Genomic DNA, 25482 nt, shown 5'->3' on the forward strand with positions numbered 1-25482 from the left:
ATATATATATATATATAAATACATATCAAAAATGTGGTATTAGCTAGATATACTAAGCCCATCTTCTGTTCTTATATACGTGTAATGTATATACAAGAGTAAAGGTAAATATTTAAGTGGTCTAGCTTTCAGAAGAGGTTTCAAAGAAACCTTGCTATTTAACCCAAGGGGTCTATCAGCCTGAAATTGTAATATCCATTTCAATTCCTTGGATTCGGTTTTATTTATAAGATCACCACCCCTAACATTGGGTTGTATAAGGTCTAAGGCTAGGAACCTAAACTTATGTGCAGAACCTTCATTTTGACATGCATAGCCAATGCATTTGTCTCTTTAGCATTTCTAATATCCCTCAAGTGCTCTAAAATTCTCTCTTTAAATGCCCTGTTGGTTTTACCTATATAAAAAGAAAAACATAAAATACAATAACAAAAATATACCAAATGTTTGGTAGAACAATCTGCATAAAAGTCAGTATCAATTTTAAAATTAAGACTTGGATGGAGAAAGTGACCACCTATATGTAGGTGAGCACAAGCCATGCATTTTCTACAGGCATAAGTGCCTTTTCTGTCAGATGAAACAACGTTTGAAGAATTCAAGGGTCTATAACAAAGTTGTTGCTTAAGGGTTCTATTATTTCTAAAAGTAAAATCTGGTTTCTCACCAATAAACACATGGAGTTCAGGTATAGTTAATAAAATGTCCCAATTAGTAGTGATAGTTTGACATACAAAATCAATATTACTAGCAAAAGTCAAAGGCATACGAATCTTCTTATTATTATTTATAGCTACTACATTAGAATCAGAGATGTCATCAGGCTCTAATAAAGTGGAGGTGGCTGTATTATTACCATAATAGGGTTTACATCTCTTGTTCCTTTCTTTCCATGCTTCAGATATCTGTTTATCAATAACCTTACTCTTGTAACCCCTACTCATAAATTCTTCTTTTAATAAAGATAAAGCTGAAACTAACTTAGCATCATCATTGTGTAACCGCAAAGTGCGAAAAATTTGTCCTTAAGTACATTAGACTTAACATGATTTGGATGCATGCTACTGTTATGTAGAATACTATTACGTTTGACACTCTTCCTATAGACGCTAGTCGAAACTGAATGTAACATATCTTTACTAATCTGCACATCTAAAAAATCAATATCTGTAGTTGAATATTTGAAGGTAAACTGAAGAAAATTGTTAATACTATTCAAATAGTCCAAAAATTCAATGAGGAGGTCCTCAGTACCACGCCAGAGAAGAAAAATATTGTCTACAAAACGAGTGTATCAACTAATGTGACTACTATACTTAGCATTAGCAAGAACATAGTCAGTCTCCTATTTTACTAAAGTTAGGTTGGCGTAGCTGTTGGCACATGCTGTGCCCATTGCTATCCCTACCTTCTGTAAATATAGCTTGTCATTAAAGATGAAAACATTATTTTCTAATATAATCTCTAGTAAGGTACATAGAAGATTAAGCTTGTTAATAGTAAAACCATGTAGGGTCAGTATCTGTCTAATCTTATCAATACCCCAATTATTGGGGATAACAATAAATAATGAAGTTATATCTAAAGTAACAAAAAAACAAGGACCTGAAATAACATTAAAATAGTTACTCAGTTGTGAAAGAAAATCCTTTGCATCTCTCAAGATAGTATCACATTTGTTCAATACAATGTGCAAATTTTTTTTCTACAAAAATTGATAAAGGTTCAGTTAACCAGCCTCTACTAGATAATATAGGTCTCACTGGAGGTTGTTGTAAACTCTTATGTATTTTTGAGAGACCATATAGTATAGGGACAGTAGGATTCTCAACTTTAAAATAGTTAAACAAAGATTCAGAAATCAAACCAGTTATAAGGAGATCAAATATTAAAAAAATCAACGTTGTTAATAACACCTTTAAGTATTCCTGTAGTTAAAGAGGTATAGGTATGTGTGTCCTGTAACAAATCCATCATTCCTAATATGTAGGTGTGTTTGACTATCACCACAATACCTCCACCTTTATCAGCTGCCAATAGCTATGCCAACCTAACTTTAGTAAAATGGAAGATTGAGTATGTTCTTTCTAATGCTAAGTATAGTAGTCACATTAGTTGGTACACTCGTTTCGTAGACAATATTTTTCTTCTCTGGCGTGGTACTTAGGACCTCCTCACTGAATTTTTGGACTATTTGAATAGTATTAACAATTTTCATCAGTTTGCCTTCAAATATTCAACTACAGAAACTGATTTTTTAGATGTGCAGATTAGTAAAGATATGTTGCATTCAGTTTCGACTAGCGTCTATAGGAAGAGTTTCAAACATAATAGTATTTTACATAACAGTAGCATGCATCCAAATCATGTTAAATCTAATGTACTTCGAGGGCAAATTTTTCGCACTTTGCGGTTACACAATGATGATGCTAAGTTAGTTTCAGCTTTATCTTTATTAAAAGAAGAATTTATGAGTAGGGGTTACAAGAGTAAGGTTATTGATAAACAGATATCTGAAGCATGGAAAGAAAGGAACAAGAGATGTAAACCCTATTGTGGTAATAATACACCCCCCGCTACTTTATTAGAGCCTGATAACATCTCTGATTCTAATGTCGTAGCTATAAATAATAATAATAAGATTCGTATGCCTTTGACTTTGCTAGTAATATTGATTTTGTATGTCAAACTATCACTACTAATTGAGGCATTTTATTAACTATACCTGAACTCCATGGGTTTATTGGTGAGAAACCAGATTTTACTTTTAGAAATAATAGAACCCTTAAGCAACAACTTTGTTATAGACCCTTGAATTCTTCAAATGTTGTTTCATCTGACAGAAAAGGCACTTATGCCTGTAGAAAATGCATGGCTTGTGCACATACATATAGGTGGTCACTTTCTCCATCCAAGTCTTAATTTTAAAATGTATACTACTTTTATGCAGATTGTTCTACCAAACATTTGGTATATTTTTGTTATTGTATTTTATGTTTTTCTTTTTATATAAGTGAAACCAACAGGGCATTTAAAGAGAGAATTTTAGAGCACTTGAGGGATATTAGAAATGCTAAAGCGATGAATGCTTTGGCTATGCATGTCAAAAATGAAGGTTCTGTACATACGTTTAGGTTTTTAGCCTTAGAACTTATACAACTCAGTGTTAGGGGTGGTGACCTTATAAATAAAACCGAATCCAAGGAACAGAAATGGATATTACAATTTCAGGCTGATGGACCCCCCTGGGTTAAATAGCAAGGTTTCTTTGAAACCTCCTCTAAAAGCTAGACCGCTTAAACATTGACATTTACTCTTGTATATACATTACACGTATTTTAGAACAGAAGATGGACTTAGTATATCTAGCCACTACCACATTTTTGATATGTATTTTTTATATATCTATGTATATTTATTTTTTATATATATATATATAGATATATATTTATGCAGATACATGCACAATATGGATTTTATATATTTTTTATATACTATACTATTTATTTTATATATTTTTTATAATTATTTACATATAGGTTTGCATAGAATGTATCTACAACACTGGTTCTATATATATATATATATATATATATATATATATATATATATATATATATATATATATATATATATATATACACCTGTAGCTGCATATATGTGTCTGTGTATATGTATCCTAGGGATGGCCCTGTCATGTCTGGTCCTGGTTATGGGATCTGCAACACTTGGTACTGTATTACAGGGGGGGTCATGCTTGGCTGGGGGTATACCTATTCGTACCAGATGTATATTGTGTGGGGCCTCTCAACCCCATTAACGTTGCATGAGGACATATATGTTTTGTTATTTCCCATTATCTACAGATGTATGTCCGTATATATATCTATATATATATATATATATATATATATATATATATATATATATATATATATATATATATATATATATATATATATATATCTATATATATAGCTGACATATATATAACCTGCCGTATATATTTAGACATATAGATGTGGACATACATATCTATAGATGTAGGCATTTGCATGTTTATTTGTTCTTATATATATATATATATATATATATATATATATATATATATATATCTACATGGATCTACTACTATTCACTGAAAGCAGATTTCACCGAAAATCAAATTAGAGTGCACTTTTCACAGAAAGCTCATTTCACAGAAAACACAATTCACTGAAACACATTTCACCGAAAGTTGTAGATGGCCTTTACCCCATTGTAGTGTGACCGTGAAGTTAGTATATATAGTAAGGGGGGTGTGGGGGAATAGCCCCCCACATATTTTATGTGTATATTATTGTTAGAGAACATTAATATATTGCAATTACATGTATCCATGTGTATAATTCAAAATATTTAAAATATGTGGGGGGCTATGCCCTCCACACCCCCACCCCCCCCTTACTATATATGCTAACTCCAGGGTCACACTACAGTGGGGAAAAAGCCATCTACAACTTTCGGTGAAATGTGTTTCTGTGAATTGTGTTTTCGGTGAAATGTGCTTTCGGTGAAAAGTGCTTAGTCAAATGTCTTTCAGTGAAATGTGCTTATGGTGAATAGCAGTAGATCCATATACATATATCAATATGTTGTACCTGTTTAGACATTAATATATTTACTCACACACATACATCTACATGTTGGAATACATTCTCTGTACTGTTGAATGACTGGGCTGAATGATATGTTTGTGAATACATCAAAAATGTGTGCATCTTTGATGGCTTAGTGGTAAATTACTTTGGTTATACTATGCAGAGTCTTGAGTTTGATCGTAGCAGAAGCTACTTATTTTGTTGCTGGGCAGAACAAGGGCCATTGGATACAGTGTGATTAAGGCACTTTTGAGCAGTTGTAAGCTGGTTTGTAAGGCTCACAGGAATAATAAATAATCCTTAGGAAAACTGAGAAATCCTTTATTCTGTTGAACAGGTAAGCGCTTTTGCGGTTCAAATCTGCTTCATCAGACCATATTAAAATCACAAGTAAACTGACAAATATTTAAAGCACAGAACAACCAATCAAAACAACTGAAAAAGGGAGGGAAAACTTATGTAATAGATATGTAAAACCTGGCTGTTCAAAAAAGCACTTCAGGAAAAGTAATCTATCAGCAACAATAGTGCTACATATAAATGCAGAGCATATATATATATATATATATATATATATATATATATATATATATATATATATATAAAAGAACCAGTGTTGCAGATACATTCTATGCAAACCTATATGTAAATAATTATAAAAAATATATATAAAATAAATAGTACAGTAAAAAAAATATATATAAAATCCATATTGTGCATATATCTGCATAAATATATATATCTATATACATAAAAAATAAATATACATATATATATATATATATATATATATATATATATATATATATATATATACATAAAAATACATATCAAAAATGTGGTATTAGCTAGATATACTAAGCCCATCTTCTGTTCTTATATACGTGTAATGTATATACAAGAGTAAAGGTAAATATTTAAGTGGTCTAGCTTTCAGAAGAGGTTACAAAGAAACCTTGCTATAACAAGGGTCTATCAGCCTGAAATTGTAATATCCATTTCAATTCCTTGGATTTGGTTTTATTTATAAGATCACCACCCCTAACATTGGGTTGTATAAGGTCTAAGGCTAGGAACCTAAACTTATGTGCAGAACCTTCATTTTGACATGCATAGCCAATGCATTTGTCTCTTTAGCATTTCTAATATCCCTCAAGTGCTCTAAAATTCTCTCTTTAAATGCCCTGTTGGTTTTACCTATATAAAAAGAAAAACATAAAATACAATAACAAAAATATACCAAATGTTTGGTAGAACAATCTGCATAAAAGTCAGTATCAATTTTAAAATTAAGACTTGGATGGAGAAAGTGACCACCTATATGTAGGTGAGCACAAGCCATGCATTTTCTACAGGCATAAGTGCCTTTTCTGTCAGATGAAACAACGTTTGAAGAATTCAAGGGTCTATAACAAAGTTGTTGCTTAAGGGTTCAATTATTTCTAAAAGTAAAATCTGGTTTCTCACCAATAAACACATGGAGTTCAGGTATAGTTAATAAAATGTCCCAATTAGTAGTGATAGTTTGACATACAAAATCAATATTACTAGCAAAGTCAAAGGCATACGAATCTTCTTATTATTATTTATAGCTACTACATTAGAATCAGAGATGTCATCAGGCTCTAATAAAGTGGAGGTGGCTGTATTATTACCATAATAGGGTTTACATCTCTTGTTCCTTTCTTTCCATGCTTCAGATATCTGTTTATCAATAACCTTACTCTTGTAACCCCTACTCATAAATTCTTCTTTTAATAAAGATAAAGCTGAAACTAACTTAGCATCATCATTGTGTAACCGCAAAGTGCGAAAAATTTGTCCTTAAGTACATTAGACTTAACATGATTTGGATGCATGCTACTGTTATGTAGAATACTATTACATTTGACACTCTTCCTATAGACGCTAGTCGAAACTGAATGTAACATATCTTTACTAATCTGCACATCTAAAAAATCAATATCTGTAGTTGAATATTTGAAGGTAAACTGAAGAAAATTGTTAATACTATTCAAATAGTCCAAAAATTCAATGAGGAGGTCCTCAGTACCACGCCAGAGAAGAAAAATATTGTCTACAAAACGAGTGTATCAACTAACGTGACTACTATACTTAGCATTAGCAAGAACATAGTCAGTCTCCTATTTTACTAAAGTTAGGTTGGCGTAGCTGTTGGCACATGCTGTGCCCATTGCTATCCCTACCTTCTGTAAATATAGCTTGTCATTAAAGATGAAAACATTATTTTCTAATATAATCTCTAGAAAGGTACATAGAAGATTAAGCTTGTTAATAGTAAAACCATGTAGGGTCAGTATCTGTCTAATCTTATCAATACCCCAATTATTGGGGATAACAATAAATAATGAAGTTATATCTAAAGTAACAAAAAAACAAGGACCTGAAATAACATTAAAATAGTTACTCAGTTGTGAAAGAAAATCCTTTGCATCTCTCAAGATAGTATCACATTTGTTCAATACAATGTGCAAATTTTTTTTCTACAAAAATTGATAAAGGTTCAGTTAACCAGCCTCTACTAGATAATATAGGTCTCACTGGAGGTTGTTGTAAACTCTTATGTATTTTTGAGAGACCATATAGTATAGGGACAGCAGGATTCTCAACTTTAAAATAGTTAAACAAAGATTCAGAAATCAAACCAGTTATAAGGAGATCAAATATTAAAAAAATCAACTTTGTTAATAACACCTTTAAGTATTCCTGTAGTTAAAGAGGTATAGGTATGTGTGTCCTGTAACAAATCCATCATTCCTAATATGTAGGTGTGTTTGACTATCACCACAATACCTCCACCTTTATCAGCTGCCAATAGCTATGCCAACCTAACTTTAGTAAAATGGAAGATTGAGTATGTTCTTTCTAATGCTAAGTATAGTAGTCACATTAGTTGGTACACTCGTTTCGTAGACAATATTTTCTTCTCTGGCGTGGTACTTAGGACCTCCTCACTGAATTTTTGGACTATTTGAATAGTATTAACAATTTTCATCAGTTTGCCTTCAAATATTCAACTACAGAAACTGATTTTTTAGATGTGCAGATTAGTAAAGATATGTTGCATTCAGTTTCGACTAGCGTCTATAGGAAGAGTTTCAAACATAATAGTATTTTACATAACAGTAGCATGCATCCAAATCATGTTAAATCTAATGTACTTCGAGGGCAAATTTTTCGCACTTTGCGGTTACACAATGATGATGCTAAGTTAGTTTCAGCTTTATCTTTATTAAAAGAAGAATTTATGAGTAGGGGTTACAAGAGTAAGGTTATTGATAAACAGATATCTGAAGCATGGAAAGAAAGGAACAAGAGATGTAAACCCTATTGTGGTAATAATACACCCCCCGCTACTTTATTAGAGCCTGATAACATCTCTGATTCTAATGTCGTAGCTATAAATAATAATAATAAGATTCGTATGCCTTTGACTTTTGCTAGTAATATTGATTTTGTATGTCAAACTATCACTACTAATTGAGGCATTTTATTAACTATACCTGAACTCCATGGGTTTATTGGTGAGAAACCAGATTTTACTTTTAGAAATAATAGAACCCTTAAGCAACAACTTTGTTATAGACCCTTGAATTCTTCAAATGTTGTTTCATCTGACAGAAAAGGCACTTATGCCTGTAGAAAATGCATGGCTTGTGCACATACATATAGGTGGTCACTTTCTCCATCCAAGTCTTAATTTTAAAATGTATACTACTTTTATGCAGATTGTTCTACCAAACATTTGGTATATTTTTGTTATTGTATTTTATGTTTTTCTTTTTATATAAGTGAAACCAACAGGGCATTTAAAGAGAGAATTTTAGAGCACTTGAGGGATATTAGAAATGCTAAAGCGATGAATGCTTTGGCTATGCATGTCAAAAATGAAGGTTCTGTACATACGTTTAGGTTTTTAGCCTTAGAACTTATACAACTCAGTGTTAGGGGTGGTGACCTTATAAATAAAACCGAATCCAAGGAACAGAAATGGATATTACAATTTCAGGCTGATGGACCCCCCCTGGGTTAAATAGCAAGGTTTCTTTGAAACCTCCTCTAAAAGCTAGACCGCTTAAACATTGACATTTACTCTTGTATATACATTACACGTATTTTAGAACAGAAGATGGGCTTAGTATATCTAGCCACTACCACATTTTTGATATGTATTTTTTATATATCTATGTATATTTATTTTTTATATATATATATAGATATATATTTATGCAGATACATGCACAATATGGATTTTATATATTTTTTATATACTATACTATTTATTTTATATATTTTTTATAATTATTTACATATAGGTTTGCATAGAATGTATCTACAACACTGGTTCTATATATATATATATATATATATATATATATATATATATATATATATATATATATATATATATATATGCCCTGTATTTATATGTTGCACTATTGTTGCTGATAGATTACTTTTCCTGAAGTGCTTTTTTGAACAGCCAGGTTTTACATATCTGTTACATAAGTTTTCTCTCCCTTTTTCAGTTGTTTTGATTGGTTGTTCTGTGCTTTAAATATTTTTCAGTTTACTTGCGATTTTAATATGGTCTGATGAAGCAGATTTGAACCGTCAAAGCGCTTACCTATTCAACAGAATAAAGGATTTCTCCATTTTTCTAAAGATTATTTATTATTCCTGTGAGCCTTGCTTGAAACCTTAGTTTTTGTGACTATATTTTTATTTTTTGCTTTGTGGTTTCTTCATCAACAATGAGGTATATATATACATATATATATATATATATATATATATATATATATATATATATATCTATATATTACACTGTAAGTGGGTTTGCACAGGTTTGCGTGACAGTAAGCACTAAGTTACGGTTACTGTTTCTTATACTCAGCTCCTGAATTGCTTAACCTGTGTAGGCATTGCTTACACCCACACAAACAGGCTTAATCCCACTTACTGCTGCTTAAAAGTGCTTACTCCCGCTTACCCCCATGCTAATTCCTTTAAAAGAAAAGAAAAAGGGGTTGATAGGAAATTGGTGAAGAAAGGGGCACAAAGAGGGACAGACAGTAGGGAATATAGCTAGAGATGTGCAGGAAGGGTGTAGGGAAGGTCCATAGCTGGCCATTTCTTCTACAGCAACAGCTGTGCATATACACTGTATTTGGAGGTAGACTTAGACACTCAAACCCCTGGGAGTGGGGTGAGAACAACAATAATTCATTATGATGCCAATTAGACCAGATTACATATGTCCAGTGGACAAGTGTGCGAAATGGACAGCTATGTATTGGGCGAGATTTTTTGGGGGGGAACAGATTGCTCTTTTTTTTTCAGGTGGGAGTGGGTGTTGGGCAGGGGTAGTAGGTATATTTGGGGAGGTAGGTTGAGTAGGTTAACAGACAAGTCACACAAGATGCATACAGGGACAGTATATGACACATGTGGGGGGTAAACACCTTGATGGGGATGGGTGTTGGGATATTTGAAGCCCACAAGCCCCCTAGTAGTAACAGTGGGACTGAAGTCTCACCCATGGGCAGTCACCACTGCACCTTCACAGCCCCGAAGGTGGCTGTGCTGGGGGCTGAGCCGCAGAGCTAGGCTGACTCTCTAATTGTGACACGCGGCCCTCAAGCTGGTGTAGAAGATCACCAACCTGGTCGTTGATCACTCTACGCACCACGAACCCAACCTGGCCATGGGTGACAGATATCTGTCCACGCCCACTCCCAGGGGGATGAGCCCCATCCCCTGAAGTGGTTCCACCCAAAGGTGGTGCAGGACCAATGGACAGAGAGGTGCAGGGTTGGGCCCCAGATATGCTGGTGGCTGGTGCCTTGGCCAGCTGAGGTGGGACAGGTGGGTCTGCTGGGACTGGCCTTCCCAAGCGTGCTATAGTGTTTAGAGTTTAACATCATATATAGGTTATTTGTAGTCGACACATTCCAGGGTTAGGTATAACAGCATGCATAGATATTCCCATTAATCCAGACACCAGATACAGAATAGTTGCATAGCAAACAGAACACATGCATATATGGGACCACTGTGGTAATACGAACAGCATGCAGGTACGTTGATAACACCATGCCAACAATGTTGGAATAATTAAATATGGCACATGCATGGGAACCATTAGAATATTTATCAAACGATTGGCCATTATCAGAGTCAGTACATACCAGTTGGGGTGGGTATGTTGATTATTGTTGGAGATAAGGTGGGGGTTGAGAAAGTTGTCAGTTAACAAGTAGTATATTCCTGTACTCCACATTACTTTCCTAGTCAGTTCTGTTATCTGTACCTTACAAGTGTTACTACACTACCCTATAAACCTATATTGGAGACTGATATGACTGTCAACATCATTACACATGAACCAGTTTTACCTGCAGCATAGACCTCTTACCTGGTTCACTTGTGGAGGGAATGTTTCTTAACACTGACTAACTGTTTGTACACATATGGTGGGATTCCGAGTTGATATTTTGCACTGTTCTATCCAACTCTTTCTGCACAGGCTCTGGCCATGTGTTGACCACATGCTGGTATGCCTGGACATATCTAGACTATTGTCGTCTTCTACCTTTAGTGACCTGACAGACACATGTACATGCTTTCCTACACTGTTATATTATGTAGCACAGTGTGGCCGACAGTGACCACTGATACTTTATTATTCAGAGAAACTGCAACACTCACAATCCCCTACAATACTAGGGTGGATGATACCAGTACAGGTTATATTGGTCTGTATTTTACAGCACAGTGTTCATATCCAACGTACCTGTGGGAGCAATGTTTGTTAGCACTACCTGACTGTTCCCACACAAGGTTCCAGATTACACATTAGTATTATACACATACATCTCACTCTGTTACTGTACATACTCTGACCACAGTTTAACAGGTTAGGGTGTAAATGGGACATACGTGGCTTCTTAGTCATATAAGGTATTGGGGGAGTTGCTAGTGTGCCAGTTTTGTTGCCATAGAAGTGTGCCAATCAGTTGTATTTCCTGTTTGCTGTCTATACATCTGGGATCATCCCACGGATTTCCCAGGAGGACATGTTGATAGGCATTAGATATGGGCCCCTTTAATAGACAGTCTGGACATATCTGTACAGTCGTGGTGTATAATTCTGTATGCAGACTACTACCACTGGCAGAATTCAAACCGTGGCTGTGTGTGCTAATAAAACAACAGTTCACATCTCAGTTGCATGTGCTATTTGGGTTTTGTTGTCTGCATTTCCCCTGTTTACTGTCTATGTGTTTCTCAGTTGTACTAAATGACCTCTGGGATTACACCTGTCATATACAGGCATTTCTACACATTCACATTATGGTGCATGGTGTGGGTAACAGTGCTTAATGCTACAGTAGTATTACATGATTGCAAATCTACATTACCATATGATACCAGAATATACACATACAGTCCAACTGTTAGACATGTTTTGTCAGGGTATTACACTTGTATTGCCATACTAACAATAATAGACTCTTCCTGCCATATTCTCTAGTGTATGCAGTACTTGCCTTGAACAATACAGGTTTTATACTAGCAATTAATTTACTACTACTTTTATTTTACTTCCTATGACAGTAAAAGCATGAGTATTACTGACCTGTCTCACGTCACAACCGTGCCAGGCGGCAGATGTAGGCCTCCTGGTTCGCGGCCCACTCTATTGCAGTTGTGGGGGACATAAGAGGAATATTTAGTCATACCTATCCATGATATACCTGAGCTGGCCATTATTAAACAGGTAGTGGACTGATACTTGCACACAGCTGGGACATCCCCTACTGCTCTAGCCTCTTGGAGCAACTCCTCCAAGAGGTCCCCCTTCCACTGTTTCAGGTGGGCATAGTGGTGCCTGACCTGCTCACCAGTTTGGGTATGCCAGTGGCACTGGTGAGGTCACGGGCAAGATGGTCCATGGCCTCTGCCTTATATTGGGAGCCCTGGTACTGGTCCTGCAGCAGTCTCTGTGCATAGTCTTTAACTAGGAGTCCAGCCATGAACTTGGACTCCTGGATGCACCAGCACTGCACCTGGAAGCACACTCCTTCTCCTCTTACTGCCATAGTGTCTGCAAGGGGGAAGCTACAACCAGTTATGAGCTTTATTACCACCTCTTGGGTTTAAGTAGGGCTGATATCCCTCACTTTTCCGTGATTGGCCGCTTTTGAAATGGCTAAACTATGGACACACCTGCTTACCTAAGGTTGGCATTGTTTAAAGAGGTATACCACTGGGCAGATTGAATTGGCTTCCCTACACATTGCTTACACTTACTAAGTTGAGCTGTGCTGCGGTTGGCATTGCTTAATAGTTAATTAGCACTATGTTTGAATTTTGGCAGTGATTTATTATTCATTACAGGTTATATATGTGTCTGGTATCTGTGATTCATGTGTACATACACTGTATTGGGACCTGGGGACTTTTACACTTTATTACAATAACACCTCAAATCTATGCTATCTGCAGTACTCCAGTTTACATATTTACATTCTGTGGCAGGTTATACAAAATCACACTGTACATAGATTCAGTTTACATGTTTGGTTTGATTTTCCTGTGGTGAAGATTAGTTTGCTGATAGCTCATTTATATGTATTGCTATGCTGGCTTAGTGGTTAACTACTGTGACTGTGATGTATAGTGTCCTGAATTTCAGCCTTGCAGGAGCTGTTTATTTTGTTGCTGGGCAGAACACGGGCCATTGGGTACAGAGTGATTAAGGCACTTTAAAGCAGTTGTAAGTGGGTGTGTGTGGGTTTGCACAGAGCTAAGCAATGCTAACCTCCGGTTACAGTTTCTTACATTCAGTTAGCTTCTACTTTGCTTAATTTGTGTAGGCAATGCTTACCCCCATGTAAATCCACTTAAACATGCTTACTAGTGCTTATATATGCTTACTACTGATTATTTTTGCTTAAACCTTTTTACTAGTGCCTTATTCATTATTCACATGTGCATTTAATGCAGTATTCCGGTTCACATTTAAATGTTATTTAGTAGGTTATACTGTAAAAGAAGGTCAAAAAATGTTCATATACAGATTTCACATAGAAAATGGTATGTGCTGCAGTGGGACTTGAACCAGGAATGCCTGCTCGTTAGGCAGATGCTCTGAATACTACACTATTGCTGTGCTGCTTCATTAGCATATATCTTCCTTGTTATCCTCTTCAGCCTTTTCAACTGCTTTAACCGTAGCTAAGTGATGGGCAAACCCGCACACATACAGTTAGCTGTACTTGGGGTTTTAAAAAAAAAATAAAAGGGTTTCTTTGTTTTATTTATATGCACTGTTCCTGTTCTGCACATGGGGGACTGTTGGTGGGGATATGCGGACACCTATGAGTGGTCTTGCTCATTTATTTACTGTTTCTGCTGTTCTAAATTGCATGGACATGTTTATTCTGAGAGCTCTACTCTCAGACATGCCCCCTGCACTTGTCCAAGCTCCATTTAGGATTAGGAGGTCAGGCAGCACGCCTTCATTAATATGCATGGGGCACTGCCGTCCTCCTCCTAAACTGCCGCTTCCGTGCAGGACTACATTAGTCCTGCATGGAAGATTAGTAAATCCGGGGGATTGTCATTAAAACTGTAACTCTCAGTAAACTTCTCAGTGTTATAATTGATGGCAATCTCAAATATGACCAGCATATACTGCACAACATTACATCTACAGACCAAAAAGTAGGCTAGAATAGGATCAATGGATTCCTTACAGATACTGCAAGAAAAACTCTAGCCACCACCTTCTTAGTGCTGACTCTCTTACATGCTGTTCCTATCCTAACAAACATAAACAATATTCAAAGAAATAAACTTGCCTCCCGTTACAATAAAGTAGTAAAATGTGCCAGCAATCTCCCTCATAGGACCCACCATTGTCATAGCTTAAAGCTATTAAACTGGCCTGAATTGCACAACTACCTAACATATTCACAACTAACTACAGCACACAAACTCATTCATCATCCAGAAAAACACCCTGAACTACAAAACATATTACTGCCCTACTGTCCAGCAAGGGACCTCTACTCTAGTAACAAATTCTTATTACTTACATATAAGTCAAAGAATGTTTCAGGAGACTCGCTTTACTCCCAATATGTTGCTAAACTCTGAAATAGTATCCTCATGCAAATAAAATTCTCCAACAAACTCACAAGTTTTAAACCATTGCTTAAACAACATTTTAACCAATCCTGGTCCTGCACATGCTCATCATAAGCTTAAGACTTTGCATTCACCATGCAATACTCTCCAAACACTCTCCTTAAACAGAAAACACTCAACCTCGCTCTGTAATGACAAAACAATGTTTATAAATAACTGCTGCCTGTACAATCCACTAAGTTGCACACAGACTTTCTCTTTAGTGACTTCCACCTCTGTAAAATCTTAGAATGTTATGAATATAACTACTGTTTGTGTATAAATGTAAATAGAAATGTAACTACTCTGTGTTCAATTGGAACTTAGTGTAATGCAATGTAAGCAAATGGAGCTTTTCTGCCTTGGCCTCCACTGAAAATGGACATTACCCATTCGGACTTTCCTGGTAAATAAAGGGAAATAAAGGAAAATAAATAATAATAAAAATGCATTTTGCAACCACTTTTTATAGCAAATCCAGCAGCAACATCAATCATATTTTATATTTTTTAATAATCAATAACTATAAAGTATATCTAAATATAAGATAAATAGCTACAATGATCTCAATTCCATCCTTAATCAATGCACTACAAAACAAAAAAAGTATAAAAAAATGAAATAAAATATCTTGCAGGATCATATTAATGTAATAACATCCAAATAGCACTATCTGGTGGATATTAAGAAACAATACCCCCAAAAAACAGTACATTGAACATAATTGGGCATACAGTAGATTTATAGAAATTCATTCCTACCAATAATGTAATATGTATAAAAGCAATGTTTTCTATGTGAATTCATTTAGGCATGGGGCAAAAACAGTAGACAGGTTTGCAATTCATATAACCTCCTTCAGATTCAAAATACATGCACTATGTCTGTCTTATGTTTAGACCACTCCATCTATAGCAATAAAGGTAAAAGTTGCTTGTGGATGTTTAGCCCTGGCTATGCTTGATAAAAACACTTCTCATACAACCACAGTGTAGGTCAGTGAGATGTAGTGAAATCCTTTCTCTAACTTTTAACCCATTTTTCTCTTTCCTCTGTAGCATCTGGTCACAGATGTCTGTCCCTATCACATACTACTCAGCAATTTATCTAGCAGTACTTATGTATACTGTTGTGTCATTGTTACATATTTATTTTGTATTTATTTGCATAAATGGAGATTTCCTTTAACAGTTTCCAAGTAATGAGTATAGTGATTACTTAAGTGATATATTACTAGTCCTGACTTATGTTATATAAGGGAATATAAGCTAGCCAATAATTTGGTTACAGAATTATTTGCTGTGCTCACTTCAAGGAAAATTGTTACTCTTGACTAAAATCCTTAGGTTAGTGGTCACTAAGTTGTGAACTCTGTTATTGATTAATTAACATTCATCTGGAACATGACAACCCGGAACCTAAGATCAGCTGATGATTACTTCCTCAATGTCCACCGTATGGGCAAAGTCTTCATTTATTATACCTCCTTGCTGAGTAGTAATATGCTTCCCATATTATATATATATATATATATATATATATATATATATATATATATATATATATATATATATATCCCTTATGTGGCATTGAAAAGAGGACTTAGTGGGTACATGAAAATGTTAATCACCTTCCAAGTGTCTGGAGTTACCTGCAATTCTCCATCATTTCTGCATTGCAAATACCTCTCTGCATATTCAGACATTTGGGATGCATATACTCTTTTCCAGAACAAGATTAGGTAATGCATTGATTGATGTTTTCTTTTCTTTTCTTTTTTTTATAATGGTTTAAGATGTATTATTGTGCCATTACATATGCATCGCTAGTTACTTGCTATGTGAAGTCACACTTTTGCATATTTGCCTCTGATAATTGCCCAGTTCACTCCCTTTGCATTATTAACACTGCAGCTGGTTTCTGAAGTTTATAATTACACTCTATATATATGTACTACCTTCTAGGGGAAACTAGTCTATTAGTTAACAAAGTGTGATAAATAAATAATACTTTCACACCAGTGCAACAATCACTGCTTCTCTGTTATATTAATGATATTATTTAATTAACTCCTTTGTTAAATGTTAGACTTTTAAGGCACAGTACAAATCTGCAATATCCTAAATGGTGGACAGAACATAAAACAGAGTCAAAAGACATTAAAATAGGACAAGTAATGCTGAGCATGTTGCCAGAAATGTAGCAAAGCCATTGTTCACAACAGAGGTGTCACTGAAACTTGTATAATTCAATAAGAGTATATGTAAAAGCATAGAATCAGTACCCATTTAATCAATGAAGGGTCCAATGACTATCTAGGATGTCAACATGAATTAGATAGATGGTAGTAGAAAGCATCCTTGCATCCTTTTTCTGTGGAGTCATCTACTTAAAAGAACTGCATGTCATTTTTCTACACTTGCAAGCTACATGGCACAAAAATATGCTTTGCAGGCCCCCTTTGTTTAACAATCTGTCAAGCGCAGTCATCAGAGATGTATTTGTTTAATAGGTCGTCACTGTAGTCTTTTGCTGGAATAGCTTCACATAGGCACATAAAATGTGAAATATAGCAGTCCTGAACCATAAGAGTAATAGTAATTAACATGGGAACATCAATTTGTACATCATTAGTGCTCCAGAGATGAGACCCTTTGACCTCATATAATGATTCTTTCTCCAGTACTGTGAACATACACCACAAGGTGCAGCAGTCAAAGTGAAGAAAATGCAATGTGACACTGATGGCTGAAGTCAACCAGTGAGTATTTAATGAAGAAAAAGACCTCTGGTATTCCACCACAGCAAAAATCCACCACGATAGAGTCCTGTGTCAAACAGCAAGCAAATTTAATGAAAAAAAGTAAAAACAGCATTAAAATTCCATAGTGATAAAACGATAAGCACTTTCAGCTATTTAGCCTTCTTCAGATTGTTATCGTTTGGTAGCAATGCTTAGTATTTATACTAAAAACTAACCAATATGGTTTAAAATCAATTGACTTCTAAACTAATCATGTCAATTCATTCTTAGTCTTTATTAGAATATCCAGTAATATTTCTTTGCACTACTAAGTAGCCAATAGCTATGATTTAAAATTGGCACCAAAATTATGCTAATATGCTATGTTGGCCCATCCTACTTCAGCTATATGCTAATATGCACTTCTCTGCCTAGTGTTTTACTGGCTATAAGTGCCAAATGTATCTTTCCAATAGATTTAGTTTCACATAGCTTCCCTGTTTCCACTTTGCTGCCATCCAGTGGCCAAAGTATAATACTAGCTTTTTGAAAGTTTTGCAGAAGCATTTGTTTCCATTTTTTATTGCATGGCTTCCCTGTTACCACTTTGCTGCCATCCAGTGGCCAAAGTGTAATACTAGCTTTTTAAAGATTATCCAAAAGCATTTATTTTATTTTTCTTTGTTTGTCATATATAAACTTACTATAATTAACTTCAACTAACAGGTCGCCTTTCTAGCATTTTTATATAAAATCTTCTTTTACAGTTATCTATTTCTCCAGATATACGAAACAATTCTTATCTATGACTACCAAACTATTAAAATAGTACTGACACAGCCAAAAGCATGGTCACTATGTCAACTCTGCTTCCATCAGCACAGAGATGCATAACTGCACATTACAATTTTATAACCTTTTACTACATAGAGAGTCCATTATTTACTAAATAATCTCTAGATATATAAATATATGGAATGACGTCCGTATTCACTGCCTTGATAAAAAACAATGTCCAAATATACCTGTTATGGAACTATCACTATTATGAGATGAAAACATGCACACATCCTTGAAGAAAAGCAATATTCAATCTACAGTACTTTCCATACCAGAATTAATGAATATTATTTTACTTATTAAACTTATCAATATGCTTGTTGTTTGGTATATGATAAACCTAACAAAATTAAAATATATGCATTATTATTATGTCTTACTATCAGCTAAAAGGAAAAAAATATATATATAGGTTTGATCTAAATAAACCTGAAATATAAGTCTAGTGATTCTGAGTGGTGATAGTATTCCTTCTAGTTTTTAATATAGTTTTCAATGGACCTATAGTGTTTAGTCCAGGGGGGACAATTTGCTCTCATGTTAATTATCCAAGATATTTCACGTAGTTCAGTTAGATTATTTTATGATGTATACAGGCTTCCAGATGAAACCGTTGCCATTGCAGTCTATTTAGGTGGAAGGCAGCATTTTCTACATCACATAAGATATTTCTAAAACTAGAGTCATCAGAAAGCACTGTTGTCAAAGATGTAGTTTCTTGATTCAAATTTATCTCTAACAGGGGATTATGTTATTCCCCTGTTAGCCGAGACATTGTATACATCTTGTTTTTTTTTTTTTTTTATATTTGAATGAATATCAGCCATGGACAGTGTAAGATTAGAACTACAACAATTCAAGGAAAAAACTCTTACACTTGTAGAAGGTTTACCAGTGGAAAAGTGAAGCAAATGAAGAAAAAGACCTCTGGTATTCCTTCTGCCTAAAAAGACTACAATGGCAACAGTTTCATCTGGAAGCCTGTATATATCATAAAATAGTTCCTTGAGGGATGCAGATCAAATGCGTGCCTTCATATGGCAATGCATACCCAGAACTATTGGCCAAATGGCAAGCAATTAACCGTGAGACTAGCCAAAGACAAATGGAATTAATTATAGAGTTTTTTTAAACCAGAAGAAGATAAAAACTCATCCATTATTGTAACCAAACAAGAAGAGCTAGAGAAATTGGATTTAAAGGAAGAACAAGTACATGAACTAGAACGATTACAACATAATCTCAATACTTACGATACTAAATTGAAGCAACAGAAAATCAAAAAATTGGCAAGTGACCACTGAGATTTTGCGAATGGTAACATTTTCGAATGGCCTAAAGAGGAAATCACCAATGGAGGAAGAAACATAACATCAATAAGAAAAAATGGAGATAACATAGAAAGAGCAAACATACAGCTAGAAGGCATGGATCCGACTACACAGAAAATACCAACCACTAGTTCACATGAATGAAGAGATACCTTTCCTAATGACTTATTGGAAGTCAATGCTAATATTTCCATATCTCATGAAACATCATCTGAGAATACATCATTGATAGGTCATAATGACCCTATACCAACAACTAGGCCTAGGGATGGAGTAGTACATACACCAGTAAACTGGCCTTTACCGGTTTTTATGAAATAGAACAACTACAAAACTCAGAGAACTCAGAGCCAAAAGTGGAAGTGCAAGAAATTTATGAAATGAATGAGAATCCATCTAATCTAGTAGTAAATATTTCACAGACAGAACTAAGCCATGAAGCTTTGACCTTACTAAATAAGGGTCTGACCTTTATACCATCATTGATATCTGATTTGAATGAATTTATAACAGACATTAGACTTTTTTGTAGAAACATCTCATTGAAATGCTTTTTTGGTCAAAATAACACATACAAACCCTCTTTCAGAAAGCAAAGTACTTTTACTCCAGTAAATCCTCCATTGGTTGAGCTCTTTTCAAGATTATGTGAAGAAGAGATCTTTGAAACTAGGAACTCTACTAATAAAAAGAAATGTACTTTTTATAACATGACAGCCAAAGAAAATGAAGCTTTAAAACAACTTAGACATTCAGATAATTTAGTTATAAAACCAGCGGATAAAGGAGGATGCATAGTCATAATGGAAGCTGAGTGGTACAAGAGCAAAATGACAACAATGTTGGAAGACCAACACACATATAAAAAACTGAATAAGAAGGATGTTTCAACAAGAATTATATTCTTTTGTAGCATCTTATATGAACTTTTAATGGAAAGACTTATTACTCAAGAACAATATGAATTTTTTGATACACCTCATCCTTTATACCCTAGTATAAGTGGAATACCCAAAATTCATAAAGACTTACATGATCCTCCTTTACGACCCATTGCCTCTGGTAGACTGTCTCTGGAGAATGGATAACGGAACCACTATCTATGTTTATAGAAAATGAGTTGAAAAAGGCATTACCGTTTGCAAAGGCAGTTTTGAAAGACACTGGCCAATTTTTGAGTGATTTCTTTGAACAAACTAAATACTTGACAGTGTTTGAAAATCTTATATTGGTAACCATGGAAATTAACAGTTTGTTCACAGTTATTCCTAATGACTATGGTTTGCATGCTATTAATACTTTCCTAAGAAGACACAATATAGCAGCAGATCCAATATGTGCTCTGCTAGAACCTGTTCTAGAAAACAACATCTTTATCTATGGATAAGACTTCTATTTACAAACATGGGGAGTAGTCATGGGTACGCCATGTACTAATAGTTATTCAAACTTGGTATTAGCTGAATGGGAGAAAGAAATCATCTTCTAGGAAAATAACATATGGCTCCTACTTCAACTATACTATGGTCGTTTTGTTGATGATGTCTTTATTTTATGGCAAGGAAAGATGGAAGAGCTGAATAGCTATGTTGATTACATCAATGGAAGTACCAATTTTCTTATATTCAAAGCAAGTTCATCATATCAAGAAATAGATTTTTTGGATGTAAAAGTCCATCTAGATTCTAAGGAAGGTATAAATACAAGCATCTATAGGAAAGACACCTGGAGAAACCATTATTTACATAAACAAAGTATGCACCCTGGACATATTTTTAAAAACATCTATGAAAATCAAGTCCTACAGGCATCTAGATTATGTACTAAAGATGAGGAATTTGTTGAAGAACAATGCAAAGTACGGAGATACCTTAAGGAAAGGTTCTACTCAGATAAAAATTTAAGACTCAAACAAAATTTTCAGGAAATAAGGAAAGGCAGAGGCCAACCTTATTTCTCCAAGAAGAACACTTCCTCACAGCAAGCCACTGTTTCTGATAACCATATTCCACAGTTAAATTGTCTGTTAACTTATAGTTCAGACAACAAACAGATATGTGATATAATAAGAAAACATTGGTCAATATTAACAATGGATGAGAAAATTAAACATATAGTAGGAGAGCAACCAAGATTTCATTATAAAAACAAGAAAATTTTGAAAAGACTCCTATACAATAGAGATGGTACCACCACACAAAATATACATTCAGACAGAAGGGGCACTTTTAAATGTAGTAGATGCAAAGCTTGCCCTTACATTGACAGTTCAAATGTCTTGTCTCCACTTATGGAAATAAACAATATCACTTCAATGTATATGCTGATTGCACCACAACACATCTAGTGTATTTGGCTACTTGCCATCAATGCAATGCTTTATACATAGGCAAGACAGATCAGAAGCTTAAAGATTGTATACTACGACACTTAAGAGATATACAACAAAAGGAACCAAACAATGCACTAGCAGACAAAATCCGACTCATTCCTTCCTTTTTAAAGCAATTGAAACTGTTATCCAGACTAATAGAGGAGGAGATGTCCATAATCGAACTGAACTACATGAAATATCTTGGATAATTAACATGAGAGCAAATCGTCCCCCTGAACTAAACACTATAGTTCCATTGAAACCTATATTAAAAACTAGAAGGAATACTATCACCACTCAGAATCACTAAACTTATATTTTATGTTTATTTAGATCAAATCTATATATATATATATTTTTCCTTTTAGCTGATATTAAGACATAATAATAATGTATATATTTTAGTTTTGTTAGGTTTATCATATACAAAACAACAAGCATATTAATATGTTTAATAAGTATAATAATATTCATTAATTCTGATATGGAAAGTACTGTAGATTGAATATTGCTTTTCACCAAGGATGTATACATGCTTTCGCCTCATAATAGTGATAGTTCCATAACAGGTATATTTGGACATTGTTTTCTATCAAGGCAGTGAATATGGACATCATTCCATATATTTATATATCTAGAGATTATTTAGTGAATAATGGACTCTCTATATATGTAGTAAAAGGTTATAAAATTGTAATGTGCAGTTATGCATCTCTGTGCTGATGGAAGCAGAGTTGACATAGTGACCATGCTTTTGGCTGTGTCAGTAATATTTTAATAGTTTGGTAGTCATATATAAGAATTGTTTTATATATCTGGAGAAATAGATAACTGTAAAAGAAGATTTTATATATAAAAATGCTGGAAAAGTGACCTGTTAGTTGAAGTTAATTATAATAAGTTTATACATGACAAACAAAGAAAAATAAAATAAATGCTTTTGAATAATCTTTAAAAAGCTAGTATTACAATTTGGCCACTAGATGGCAGCAAAGTGGTAACAGGGAAGCCATGCAATAAAATATGGAAACAAATGCTTCTGAAAAACTTTTAAAAAGCTAGTATTACACTTTGGCCACTGGATGGCAGCAAAGTGGAAACAGGGAAGCTATGTAAAACTAAATCTATTGGAAAGATACATTCAGCACTTATAGCCAGTAAAAAACTAGGCAGAGAAGTGCATATTAGCATATAGCTGAAGTAGGATGGGCCAACATAGTACATTAGCATAATTTTGGCGCCAATTTTAAATCATAGCTATTGGCTACTTAGTAGTGCAAAGAAAGATTACTGGATATTCTAATAAAGAATAAGAATGAATTGACATGATTAGTTTAGAAGAAAATTGATTTTAAACCTTATTGGTTAGTTTCCAGTATAAATACTAAGCATTACAACCAAAAGATAATGATCTGAAGAAGGCTAAATAGACAAAAGCGCTTATCATTTTATCACTATGGAATTTTAATGTTGTTTTTACTTTTTGCATTAAATTTGCTTGCTGTTTGACACAGGACTCTATTGTGGTGGATTTTTGCTGTGGTGGAATACCAGAGGTCTTTTTCTTCATTTGCTTCACTTTTCCACTGGTAAACCTTCTACAAGTGTAAGATAGTTTTTTCCTTGAAGTGAGTATTTAACAGTCAGTCTGTTGGGATTGTTTGAGAACCATGTTGATATCAACAGATATATGGCAACTATAACTATATAATATTTGTGTAGGGTTCTCTGGATGAAAGGTAACAAGTGAGCTAGGAGGAGTCTGGAGCACATCTTGCTTGCCTTCACAAAGAGAAAGTTTTACAGTAGATACTCACAATGCAAGCATGAGTCTCTTTCACTTATCATCTTCTAAGTAGATAGCGTTATGAACATCACACTTCAAAGAGCAGAGAAAATAAAATATATATTGCATAATGGCAAAATTGAGACTGCCAGTGCCTTTATCACCACAGTGTGAATATACGTTCAAATCAGGAATCGAATAGCATGATTAGAAGTAGATTTCTTTGACTTAGCACATAACGGTCAGTTAGAGCTAAGTAGCAGTTGTACCAAAATTTGAATCAAAGTGTGTCCAGAGCTGTTCTAATAACAATATCTGATATATAATGTGAGTTCTGAGTCATCTGTTAAAACTGTTATTATATGAGTTTTCTACATACTGCCCCATGGTTAAAGTAATGCATCATATTCCACAATTATTAGTACAAGATGCCTAAGTGTTCAAATGCTAATGTAAAATGGACTATCAGTTTAAGACCAGATATTGCATGTATGCCTCAGCTGAATATTACTCTAAAATTGTCAAGGGTTAAGTATTATGCAGCACAAATGAAACTTATAGGCAACCTGGGTGTAGCCTCCACTCCACAGGATGGCGCTGTCATTGATGACGAGTTCTTGGTCCTGGTGTTGATGTGGCTCATATCTTCCAACGTTTACAAGCCTTCTGGCACCCTCAGAGTTCAGCTGCCAATTTAATACATCAAAATGCAGGGGACCATCACCATTCGCATCAAAAAACACCTCCTGTCCATCCTTATTTTTAAAGTGGATATTCCTTAGATAGTGTAAAAGCTGTAAGTGCAAACAACATTTTTGAAATATTTCTACTAGCTGTGAAGACATTCATACAGATTACTAAAAGAAAATATTTTACGTGCTCCATTTAAAGATTTAAAATGACCCGACTAAATAAAAAAGATCATATTAGCTTAAGATTCCAAATGTTTAAGGTAACAGAAATACAGCAGTAGCAGCAGTGGGATTTTGCTCTTTGCAACTGATGTTAAATGGTCACTCGTGTTATGCAAATTTAAAATACTTTTCCTAAAATAAAAGCTATATATAACAAATGTCTCATCTGTTTTGTCTCTACTAAAATTAAATTTCTCCATTTTACAATGTTGCGTATACGGTAATAATGCTTTCTATTTTGATGCTTACTGTTTAGTACAGAATTTTCTATTTCCTACTGGCAGTTTTCATTACTGGTCATGTTTTAAGTTACTCAAGAAAAGAAAGATGTACATCTGCATAAAATGATTCTTAATATAATAAAATGCATCACTATTTTCCTGAGGATTCATTAAACTGTCTACAGCTCACATTAAGGAGTACTGTAGAAAGGTCACGTTTCTATAATGTAGTATTTTGTGATTCATAGACACATTACTCACAGTGATGAAAGACCTTATTATCAGTTAATCTGCATATCTATGCATTACCCTTAACTACCATAAGTGCAGATGAACACTTCCCTGCAGTAGTTAACAGTCACGGCTGCATTGTATAATAGAGATACCTTCCCTTAGTCACTTTCATACATATAAA

At 34.4% G+C, this 25482-nt stretch overlaps 1 protein-coding gene across 1 annotated transcript in view; it reads right to left on the bottom strand.

The window, feature by feature from the left end:
- LOC122795927 (vomeronasal type-2 receptor 26-like) overlaps positions 1 to 24777 on the bottom strand; it is a 131200-nt gene extending 106423 nt beyond the window's left edge. Inside the window, exon 1 of the mRNA XM_044064408.1 lies at positions 24499 to 24777. Coding sequence (XP_043920343.1) covers positions 24499 to 24777 — 279 coding nt within the window. The remainder of the gene's footprint in view (positions 1 to 24498) is intronic.
- Between the last annotated feature and the right edge of the window lie 705 nt (positions 24778 to 25482).

The sequence above is a fragment of the Protopterus annectens genome, chromosome 2.part2, assembly GCF_019279795.1.
Source record: "Protopterus annectens isolate FY-2018-M chromosome 2.part2, PAN1.0, whole genome shotgun sequence".
In the NCBI taxonomy this organism is placed as follows: domain Eukaryota; kingdom Metazoa; phylum Chordata; order Ceratodontiformes; family Protopteridae; genus Protopterus; species Protopterus annectens.